Source organism: Galeopterus variegatus, unplaced genomic scaffold (genome assembly GCF_000696425.1).
Source record: "Galeopterus variegatus unplaced genomic scaffold, G_variegatus-3.0.2 Scaffold5699, whole genome shotgun sequence".
Classification (NCBI taxonomy): domain Eukaryota; kingdom Metazoa; phylum Chordata; class Mammalia; order Dermoptera; family Cynocephalidae; genus Galeopterus; species Galeopterus variegatus.
The window spans coordinates 63,373-75,849 of NW_007731810.1; the positions used below are offsets into that span (position 1 = coordinate 63,373).

A 12,477-nucleotide genomic window follows, 5' to 3' on the forward strand; every position below is an offset into this window, starting at 1 on the left:
GCACAAACCACACTTGGGGCCACTCTAGCCAGAGCAGCTGGGATGCAGGGAGCAGGATCCCAAGGGCAGCTGTGCCCCAGCTCTGTCCTCTGGGACAACACAGTCCTTCTAGGCTTCAGGGTCTGTGATGGGTGGGGCACCCTTCCAGACTTCTCAAATGCCTGCAGGGCTTTCCTTTCATTGTCTCTGCTATTAGCATCTGGCTGCCTCACTACCAAGATAATGTCTTTAGCAACCAGTTTATCTGCTTCACCCTTGTGTTTTTCTCCTGCTCTCTGCTTCTCTACCACATGCCCAGGCTGCAAATATTCCAAAACTTTGCTCTCTGTATCCCGTTTAATTTCTGGCTTTACATCATGCCTTTGCTGCCATAACTCAGAGTAGGCTGTTAGAAGTAGCCATGCAGCATCCTTAATACTTTGCTGCTTAGCAATTTCTTCTGCCAAATGCTCTGTTTCACAACTCTTAAGTTCCACCTTCCACAAAGTCTAAGGGCATGGACACGATGCAGCTAAATTCCTTGCTATGGTGTAGCAAGGGTGATCTTTTGTCCAATTCCCAATAAGTTCCTCATTCCTACCTGAGACTTCATTATCCACATGGTCTTTATTGTTCACATTTCTATCAGCATTCTGCTCGCCACCTGTTTTAGTCCGTTTTGTGTTGTTAAAACAGAATTACCTGAGACTGGGTAATTTATAAAGAACAGAGGCTTATTTGGCTTACGATTCTGGGACAGGTGCATCTGGCACGGGCCTCAGGCTGCTTCTACTCATGGCAGAAAGTGGCAGACAGCCAGCAGGTACAAGCAGATCACATGGCAACAGGACGCAAGAGAGAGAGAGAGAGGAGGTGCCAGGGTCTTATAAACAACAAGCTCTTGAGGGAACTAATAGAGCAAGAACTCACTCATTTATCCCCCCTCCCCCAGGGAGAGCATTAATCCATTCATAAGGGATCTGCCCCCATGATCAATCACTTTCCAGATACTCTGGTTCACAGCTCCTAAGTTCCAACTTCCACAAAGTCCAAGGGCATGGACATAATGCAGCCTGGTTCCTTGCTATGGTGTAGCAAGGATTATCTTTTGTCCAATTCCCAATAAGTTCCTCATTTCTATCTGAAACCTCATCATCCGCATGGCCTTTACTGTCCACATTTCTATCAGCATTCTACTCGCCACCACATAAGTCTCTAAGACATTCCAAACTTTCCTTTGTGTTTTTCTCTTCTTCAAAGTCCTCCAAACTCCTCCAACCTTTGCCCATTACCCAGTTCCAAAGCTGCATCCACATTTTCAAGTATCTGTATAGCAACACCCCACTCCTCACTACGAATTTTCTGTTTTAGTCCGTTTTGTGTTGCTATAACGAATTACCTGAGACTGGGTAATTTATAAAAGAACAGAGGTTTATTTGGCTTACGATTCTGGGACAGCTGCATCTGGCACGGGCCTCAGGCTGCTTCTACTCATGGCGGAAAGTGGCAGGCAGCCAGCAGGTACAAGCAGATCACATGGCGAGAGGAAGCAAGAGAGAGAGGAGGTGCCAGGGTCCTATAAACAACAAACTCTTGCAGGAACTAATGGAGCGAGAATTCACTCATTCCCCGCTCCCCCAGGGAGAGCATTAATCCATTCATGAGGGATCTGCCCGCATGATTCAATCAGTTTCCAACACTGCCACATTGGAGATCAAATTTCCATGAGTTTTGGAGGGGACAACACATCCAAACTCCATCATTATACATGGCCTTATTTCAGTGTAAGAAAATAAAGAGGAAGGAAATGTTAGAAAGACCCAAATGAAGACATGAATAGATGCTGTATAGGAGGATTGAGTTCATGCTAGTTTGATATGACCTGCACTCTCTAAATCTTCCCAACAGAATATTAGGTCATCAGCAACAAGTTACAAAATTAGAATGAAAGAATTTTCATTAAACTTCTTTTTCTCTACAGAGAAGAATCTCAATCTATAGACTTTATATCTAGATCTTATCTTTTGATCCTGCGCTTGGCACATAAAGTTCCTCCATAACAATTTGTCAAATAAATAATTAATATGTGCTTGCTTTTCCCTGGAAAGTTTGCAAATGTTCTATGTTTCTCAAGTTTACCAACACAGTTTATAAATTCTTCTAAAGATCTATCAGATGTATATTATGTACCTAGCTGAATAAGTTATGACCACAATGGATATGATGTATACAAAATACTATAATGGTGCTGAGGAAAAAGTTGGTTATTTTACATTTCTCCTGAATCAACAGGTGAATTTGGCACAGCATACTTCTTTTTAATAACTTTGATCATGCTTTAGGCAAATTTCCTTTTTTAGTGTATGAAGAAAGTATTAAAGGTACTAAAATATTTTAGAGGTTAGTTAGCAGAACAGCAAGTAAAATGTGTTAAATGAATAGTAAAACTAAAACTAAAAATTTTCTCTTGAAGTATACAGTCCTGCAAGTCTCTGAAAAATTCTAATGTGTAGCATAGTAAAATGTGCTACTTCTGCATTACTGTTTTTTGTTCTGCTTTGTCTTTCCTAGAATGACTACAAAAAGCTGTCAATGCAATGCAAAGATTTTGTCGTTGGACTCCTTGATCTGTGCAGAAATACTGAAGAAGTCGAAGCCATTCTGAATGGAGATGTTGAAATGCTTTGCAGTGGTGATCATGGTCGTCCAAATCTTAGCCGTTTAAAACTTGCCATTAAATATGAAGTAAAAAAAGTAAGGTCAGGCATGGAGCCCCTTTACATTATTTCAGTTCTTATTGGTGCCAAATAAGGATAAAGAGTTGGCATTGTTAGGTTGAGCTGGGTTTTCCTAATCAACAGTTGCACTAGGCAGATTCTCTAATGAATCTTAAGCACATAGTTGTGAGACACTTAACCTACACTGAATGCCACTCTTTAAAATTTAGACTTATTTATACAGAACGTTGCAGTGATTGCCACTTTCCTTGACTTAGCTAATGATATAACAGTGACTTCGTGCATCCAAATTATAAGGCATTTGTTATATGGTAAGAACATCATTATTTCAGGCCCAACTCCATTTTCCCATTTATTGCCTTTTTTCAATTTGGGACCAATGCCTCCAATTCCTCCTTGAGTGAATTAGAATCCCCTCCAGCTGTGTTTTTATTTGTGGAATAACTTCTAGTCTCAGTCTTCACGCAGTAGCCCTCCCTCCTTTGACTGCTTTCTTAGGTTATGTAAGATATATATATTTTTAAAGTTTTTAAAGTTAGATTTTATAATAAAAGTAATACATGCTTATGGTAGGTTTTCAGATGATATAGACATGTCCCCTCTCAATCTTTCCAGTTCTTAATAGAGAGTAATTAATCACCATTATGTTTCTTTCCACAAATTTATATATCAGACATCTTCACATATCAGTCAGTAAATACCCACTTTTATCTTTTCAAAGGCTGTGTTGTTATATCATTATATTCATTTAATCAGTTTACTATTTAAGGATGCTTATTATATTTTTAGGTGTTTATTATTACAAGATACTTGTCTTTTTATATATATGGTAAACGTAGTTGTTTATATAGCTTGCTTACTTACTTGCATGAGTTTTATCTGTAGACAGCATTCCTAGATGTGGAATTAATATGTCAAATTTTCATTTTTAAATTTCAAAACATTCTCTAAATTTCTCTTCAAAAAAGGTGCACAGTTTACGCACAACCCAACAGTTTATGAGAGGGCTTACTCTTCCACCCACATGGGGATTACCAAACTTTACCATTCTGAGTAAACATTATGTCTTTTAAAAATTATTGTCCAGATTAACCATCCTTAAGACTAATTTGTAGTTCCTTTATATAACCTGTCTTTTACATAACCTTTTAATATTCTTTATCAATTTTTATTTTTGGTTGTTGCTTTAATATAATTTTGCCCTCTGTCCTAAGTATGCTTCATTTTTAAAACGTAAATATATGGGAATTTCAAAAACAGAAAAAATAAAAAGTAAAATCTAAAATTTTATTACTGAAAAAGTTTTTGGCACAAGAATAAAAGGAGATATTGGTGAAACAGAACAGGTAGTCTAGAAACAGATTCATATACAAATGAGAATTGAGTGTAAAATAAGCATGGCATTTTAGGTCAGTGCAGGAAAGGTGATATTTTTTAAAAGTATTTATACATCTGGGCCGGTATGATCTTTATCTCATTCCCTCTAGATGGAAAACAAAACCATATAATCATAAAAGCCCTTCTGTAAAACATTGATGAATCTTTTCATAATATTAAATTTCAAAAATTTTTCTATGATTTGAAAGTAAACCTGTTAGTCATAAAGGAAAAGTTCAATAAATTGAGCTCTTCAATTTATATAATACTTTTTAGAAGCTGTTGCCATCTTGCTTGATTCCTGTTAATTAGGTGTTTTATGTTTGTTCTTTAATTCCAACAATATTTTTCATGGGAAAGCACGGAATTAAATATTAGAACACATGAAAACAGAGTATGCTGAACCTTTCTTTAATCAAGCCATTAAATATTTTGTCACTTCCCTGCTAGTTTGTAGCTCATCCAAACTGCCAGCAGCAGCTTCTCTCCATATGGTATGAGAATCTTTCCGGGTTACGGCAGCAGACGATGGCAGTCAAGTTTCTTGTGGTTCTCGCTGTGGCCATTGGACTTCCCTTCCTGGCTCTCGTTTACTGGTTTGCTCCATGCAGCAAGGTACGTCTGTGAAGCCTGGACCTCTGTTATCTATGTATGTTTTAAGAAGGGAAAAATTCTATTTCCGAAATGAAAATTTCAGGGAAGTCTATAGTTGTGTTTAAATAATTTTTATTGTTTTTAATATGACAAAATCATACATATTTGCTATAGAAAACAGAAAAATATGGAAAGAGAAAATTCATCTGTAATACCAGCACTGTTAGTGTGAAAGAAAACCTCAGTTACTATGTTTATTTCCTTTTAGTCTTTTCTCTAAGCATGTCTATTCTTATACTTTTATATATTTTAATGATGTCATAGTACCATTGAATAGATGTTTCAAATGGCATCCTAAAAGATGAACATTTTTTTCTCTCTTTGTTTCTCCTCTGGCAAAATTGGAGATGAAAGTTTTGTTTTGTATTTATTTTATCTAATATAACCAGATACTTCTTAAGTTAAGGACAGTCATGTAAATAGTAATGTTATACTTTTTTCAGTAAATAATATTTATTTTAGAGACAAAGTGCACCGGAACTCAACAGCAAAGATAGCCTGTTTTCTTAGCATAATATATCCGCCTAGGCTTTGGTGAAAATAATATGTTCAAATGGACTTAGCTTTTCATTAGTGTGACAGAACAAATTCAAGAAATGTTGACCTATCATTCTAAAAGGCACAGAAATTTCTGTCCTGCATTGCCAACAGCCTCATTTTTCATGTTTTTGAAGCCACATGTCTGGATCTGTTTAAGTTTCAACTCTGAGAGGCAAACTGAAATAATTCTAAAGCCGTGTGCCTACAATGTCTGCTGGATCATCTATTTATGTTCTGCGTAGAAATACCAGTTGGATCACTTGCTGTTCTTAAACATGGGTATGACTCATTTTCAAACACTTGTAATGCGTGGGTGCAAACACATAACCGCCATTACCAATATGTTGTGGTCTTCTTATTTAGTTACATAGTTGGTGTTTTAGCTATATAGGGACCTTTCAAAATGACTCATGCTAGAAATCTGGTGCAAACCCTTTTAGACAGTGGGAACTTCCCAATTATTTCTAGTGAGATAATAGGATCTGCTGGAAACTGGGCATCTTCCCAGGGGAGTAAGATCCATTATCACAGATTTTTTTCCCCTAAAATATATAAGGCCAAAAATTGATCTTGTATACATAAGATATAAATGAGGAACATGAAATAAAAATAGTGAAATTTACTTCAAATGACATTTATAGCACATATTTTCTTCTAGAAAGTTGTATTTTTTCTTTTTCATAGGAATGATGGATTTCACTTTTAAAAAAATTCTAAATTGTCATCACTAGAACATAAGCTACATTTACGTATGCAGTCTCTTTGTTCTGCTTCTGCTCACATTTCCTGAGTCTTCAGAGATTTAAACTGAAGTAAAATAGGGGGAATTTCTGAATTATCCCTGTTATCACTCTGTGATCAGTTAAATTATCATCTCTTTTCTAACTGAATAATTTTACTCTCCCCTAACCAGTGAATTCGAAAGCATAATTCCTTCCAGAGTGTCTGGTGTTTTGACACAGACTATTTTTGGCAGTCTGTAGAGTTACATATTTCTTAAATTTTGATCAAATCCTAATTTGATTTCCTTCAATATTTCTTCTTCCCTGGCTTTGTTTCTTTATGGCATCTGTTTTCTATCCTTGTTTATGAATACTCCTGAGATTGGCTAATATGTGTTCCCATCTAAAAGATGTAGATTTTGGGGCCAGCCCGGTGGCACACTGCTACAGTGCGCCGCTTGGGAGCGCGGCTGCGCTCCTGCCGAGGGTTCGGATCCCACATACAGATGGTTCCCACTCGCTGGCTGAGCGAGGTGCGGGTGCAACACTGAGGGTTGCGATCCCGTTGCCGGTCCCGGTCTGGTACGGGCGCGACACTGAGGGTTGCGATCCGTTGCCGGACACGGAAAAAGACAAAAAGGAAAAAAAAAAAAAGGACACTGTGAAGGCATTTTTTTCTCATATCTAAAGTCAATTTTACTGACTGTTATTATTTGTCCTTTTAAGCATGATGATAAAATCTGTTTTCCAATTTTTCCCTTTAGCAATAAATATAAACATTATTTACAGGTCACAGAATTGATTTTTTAATGGGGGGGGGTGGAAATTACTCCAACTAAATTGATGCTTTTATTTAAAATATTTTATATTTTCCTACATATCCATGAAAATTAATTCAGATCCAATTGCGGGCTTCTGCACCTTGACAGAGTCTTTGTTTTTGTTTCAAGTTGGTTTTCTACTGTGAAGTTGTTTGAGTTCCTTGTATCTTCTGGAAATTAACCCCTTATCAGATGTATGGTTTGCATATATTTTCTTCCATTCCATAGGTTGTCTTTTCACTCTGTTGATTATTTCCTTTGCTGTGCAGAAGCTTTTTAGTTTGATATAATCCCATTTGTTTATTTTTTCTTTTGTTGCTTGTGCTTTTGGGGTCTTATTCATAAAGTCTTTGCCCAGTCCTACATCCTGAGGTGTTTCCCTCATGTTTTCTTCCAGGAGTTTTATAGTTTCAGGTCTTATATTTAAGTCTTTAATCCATTTTGAGTTGATTTTGGTATATAGCAAGAGGTATGGGTCTAGTTTCATTCTTCTATACAAGGATATCCAGCTTTCCCAGCACCATTTACTGAAGAGGTTGTTTTTTCCCCAATATATGTTCTTGACATCTTTGTCAAAGATCAATTGGCTGTAGGTAAATCAAATTATCTAATGAAAAAATGGGAAAAGGAGATTAATAGACATTTTTCAAAGGAGGACATACCAATGGCCGACAGGTACATGAACAAATGCTCAACATCTCTAATCATTAGAGAAATACAAATCTAAACCACACTGAGATATCATCACACCCCAGTTAAACTGGCCCATTTACAATAGCCACCAAAAAAATAAAATACTTAGGAATTGAGTTAACCAAGGGTGTGAAAAATCGCTATAATGAGAACTACAAACCACTGCTGAGAGAAATGAGAGAGGATACAAGAAGATGGAAAGATATCCCATGCTCTTGGATTGGAAGAATCAACATAGTGAAAATGTCCATACTACCCAAAGTTATATACAAATTCAATGCAATCCCCATCAAAATTCCAATGACATTTTTCTCAGAAATGGAAAGAACTATCCAGACATTTATATGGAATAGCAAAAGACCATGCATAGCCAAAGAAACACCGAGCAAAAAAAATAAAGCTGGAGGCATAACAGTACCTGACTTTAAACTATACGATGATGATAAAATCTGTTTTCCAATTTTTCCCTTTAGCAATAAATATAAACATTATTTACAGGTCACAGAATTGATTTTTTAATGGGGGGGTGGAAATTACTCCAACTAAATTGATGCTTTTATTTAAAATATTTTATATTTTCCTATATATCCATGAAAATTAATTCAGATCAAATTGCGGGCTTCTGCACCTTGACAGAGTCTTTGTTTTTGTTTCAAGTTGGTTTTCTACTGTGAAGTTGTTTGAGTTCCTTGTATCTTCTGGAAATTAACCCCTTATCAGATGTATGGTTTGCATATATTTTCTTCCATTCCATAGGTTGTCTTTTCACTCTGTTGATTATTTCCTTTGCTGTGCAGAAGCTTTTTAGTTTGATATAATCCCATTTGTTTATTTTTTCTTTTGTTGCTTGTGCTTTTGGGGTCTTATTCATAAAGTCTTTGCCCAGTCCTACATCCTGAGGTGTTTCCCTCATGTTTTCTTCCAGGAGTTTTATAGTTTCAGGTCTTATATTTAAGTCTTTAATCCATTTTGNGACAAAATAAAATAAAATAAAATAAAGAAAAATAGGCACAGGACTTGAACAGGCATTTCACAAAAAAGGATGTCAAATAGCCAATAAATACATGAAAATAGACCAACCTCATTAGTAATCATGAAAATTCAAATTAAAATCATAATTGGATAATACTATATACCCACCAGAATAGCTAATATTAAACAGAGTGACAATAACAACTGTTGGCAACCATGTGAAGCACTGGGAACTCTCATACACTGCTGGCAGAAGTGGTACAACCATAATTTAGCTTTCTCTGTTAAAATTGAAGACACATACCTGAGGATCCAGCAATTCCACCCTAAGGTAACCAATAGAAATGTGTGCACATATTTATCAAGAGACACACACACAAATGTTCGTGGAAATATTATTTGTAATCTCTCAAAGCTGGAAACAACCCAAATATGACATTAACAGTGGAATAAGTAAATGTGTAATGAAATATTTATACAACGAAATGATATAAAGCAATAAAAATGAACAGACCATATCTACATAAGATAAAAAAATTTTAAAAACTTGCTACTGTCAAAAAGACTGAGAATAACAAATGCTGGTGAGAATGTGCAAAGAAAGGAACTCTTCTACACTGTTGGTGGGACTGTAAATTAGTACAGCCATTACAGAAACAGTATGGTAGTTTCTCAGACAACTACAGATAGAACCACCATATGATCCAGTGATTGCACTACTGGGTGTACACCAAGGGAATGGAAATCATCATGTCAAAGGGAGGGCTTCACTCCCATGTGCATCACAGCTCTATTTATAATAGCCAAGATATGGAACCAACTTAAACGTCCATCAGTGGATGACTAGATAAGGAAAATGTGGTATACATACACAATGGAATACTACTCAGCCACAAAAATTGAATGAAATTCTGCCATTCACAGCAACATGGATGAGCTTGTAGAAAATTCTAAGTGAAATAAACCAGGCACAGAAAGAGAAAAACTGCACATCCTCATTCATAAGTGTGAGCTAAGAAACAAAGAAAGAAAGACTACAATAAAACGTTGAAATTTTGGTGGGAAAGGGGGAGGGGGAGGGAAGATAGGGAGTAATCGGGTAAGGGAAACAAAGAGTAATTATAATTCATAATGATGAACATGCTAGTAATATTGATTGATCACCAAATACTGATAGTTAACTCTGTACCCCATACATATGTATAAATAAAAGTAATAGAAAAATAAATAAATAAAATAATAAAGTTGTTTTCTATTCTCAAGCTTTCTCTCTTCCCCATTCAGAAACATTTTTTGTCCTTACTTTTTCTCTTTCTTCTACCATAACCCAAATTTCAATTGTTTTATGCTCATTGTGATAAAAATAGGTTATAATGTAGTTTCAAATCATTTTGGTTTAAGCTAGCCTCAACCTTTATCATTTCCATGTGGTGTTGGGTAGCTAGGCATTTGGTTATCAATAAATACCTGAAAATAGTATGATATATAAAATTTAAAGGCAAGTATTTCTTTAATTGGTTACCCTGAATAATTTGCTAGGTACTTCAGTTGTTCAACTTATTCAACTAAGTCTCCCTCTTTACAATTATTTTTTAGAAATTTGTTTGCATCTGTATATCTCAGAATATATAGATGGCAAATTTTACTAAAATGGATAACATTTCAATTCCTAAAGAGGTCCCAAAATATCCCTTAGTTTAAAGAAAAATACAACTGTATAAATTGTTTGCAGTAAGAAATAAAGGCTATGAGGATTGAAACTTAGGTTTCCTGCTCATCAGCTTTTGTTTACTTTTTGTCTATCTGTTCACATGCTTTAAAAATAACCAAAAAACCCTGAAACTTTTAATAATCAGCAAAAATACCTGGTATGATTCTTATCCCTCCCTTTGGAATAAAATAAAAAAGTAATGAATTACTCTGTTTCTGTTGCTTCTAACAAAATACCTGAAAGTGGGTAATTTGTAAGAAAACAAAATTTATTTCTTACAGTTCCAGAGGCTGGGAAGTCCAAAGTGCAGGGAAGATATCTGGTGAGGGCCTTCTTCTTGGGTGGTGACTCTTCACAGAGAAGCAGGGTATCACATGGCGGAATGACTGAGCAAGAGAAGCTAGCTTCTCACTTGCCTTTGAAAGCCATCAGAACCACACCCATTACTGCATGAGTAGATCAATCCATTCAAAGGTATAGTCCTCACAATTGAATCACCTGTTCAAGGCCCCACCTCAATTACCATGATTGGATTTCACATCTTCTGAACACTCTTACAGTGGTGATCAAGCTTCAGTGAGTTTAGCAGAAGCATGCAATCCACTCCAAGTAATATTATGTAAGGGCCAGTAGCCCAGTGGAGAAGGCAGGCCAGCCAGGTCAGGGCTGAGGCCCAGCAGAATGTGGCTAGCTTTATTTTCAACCCCATTTTATGTCCCCCAACCTCATTTTTGATTCTTTCTTTTCTTTCCTGTTTTTTTACTTATTTCTTTGGTTCTATTAAATTTATGCTGTTTTGTATATTTGATGTCTTCAAAGATGGCATCTTATACTTTTTGGAGCAAGGCAGGTGATAAATAACTTGTCTATGGATTTCACTGCTAACAGTCATTGCCTCCAATCCCAGTTTTCCAAAAACAGTCAAATAAATTGAGATTTTTAAAAACTTGGTTGATGATTTATAATAGCTTTTCCCACAAGGAAGACATTGAATCTTGCAATAAATTTTCAGTTGTGTTAATATGTGATTAAAATAAATCATATATAAACATTGTAGAATTAAAATTGTATATTTGGCACACCATAGAAAAAGATTTAAAGACACACTGATGTTCATTTGTTAACTGTTTATATTTAGAAAAAAAAAAAACAGCTAAGGACAATAGGCAAAAGAAAATTGAATGTAGTTTGTCTATCACTTGTTTTAACTTTGCCTTCATTTGATTAAGTTATATTTTAACAGGATCTAATAAAACTAAAACAAAAGATACTCTTTGAATCAATTTAATGAGAAATCTTATGGAAGTATGGTTTTAAGATATTATTTTTACAGCAGATTTTTACAAAGTAACTTTGGATTGACTTTGCAGTACTAGATGGATCTATTGGCTTTAAACCACATATATATAACCTCCTGATGTTCTGCATGGCCTAAGATTCAAAATATCACATGAAGAAGGACTTAAACCTGATGATTCATCATAGCTCTCACTTTAATGATTTTGAAACCATATGGACAAATAAAGCTTATGGGAACAGAGAACACCAATTGTGTTCCTTCCATTATAGCATTTAGCTTTCCCAAATCTTAAAAGAAACTTTTCTGTTTTAGCTAATAATTTAGAAATGTATGTGCTTTGAAGAGAAAGTATGAAATTGTTTTGTAAACCAAATAGAAGCATTAATTCTGGAACAAGAATGCCTGGATTTGCATTCCAGCTCTAGCACTTATGAGCTGTTTGACTTTGAACAAGTTTCTCAACCTCACTTCCTCAATTTCTTCATCCAAAATGGGCATTTTAGCAGGACCTACCCCTTCGAATTGTTGTAATGATTACATGAGTTAACACAGTCAAGCACTTAAAACAATACTTGGTATATACAAGTACTAAGTGTTTATGGGTATTATTATTAATTCATAAATTTTCTGTAATAATAAACTCAATTGAAAAGCTGTTGAAAAATGAGTTAACACAGTCAAGCACTTAAAACAATACTTGGTATATACAAGTACTAAGTGTTTACGGGTATTATTATTAATTCATAAATTTTCTGTAATAATAAACTCAATTGAAAAGCTGTTGAAAGCTGTGATTTCCCTCGTAAGGGGAAAAAAATTGCAAAGACTTATTGGATTTTATTCACCATTTCATTATTTCAGAGCATGCCTGGAGCCCTGTAGACATATCCTACTCCTTCCCTAAGCTTAGGCTAAGATTCATGCATCTCAGATGGAAATGGATCCTGAACTATAGAGGGAAAATGGCTTT

The 12,477-nt window shown here is 35.4% G+C and overlaps 1 protein-coding gene across 1 annotated transcript in view; it reads left to right on the top strand.

The window, feature by feature from the left end:
- The window catches only part of TRPC6 (transient receptor potential cation channel, subfamily C, member 6), a 59,796-nt gene that overhangs the window by 24,205 nt on the left and 23,114 nt on the right, over positions 1–12,477 (top strand). The window contains exons 3-4 of the mRNA XM_008589861.1: positions 2,551–2,733; positions 4,545–4,709. Of these exons, the coding sequence (XP_008588083.1) occupies positions 2,551–2,733; positions 4,545–4,709 (348 nt within the window). The remainder of the gene's footprint in view (positions 1–2,550; positions 2,734–4,544; positions 4,710–12,477) is intronic.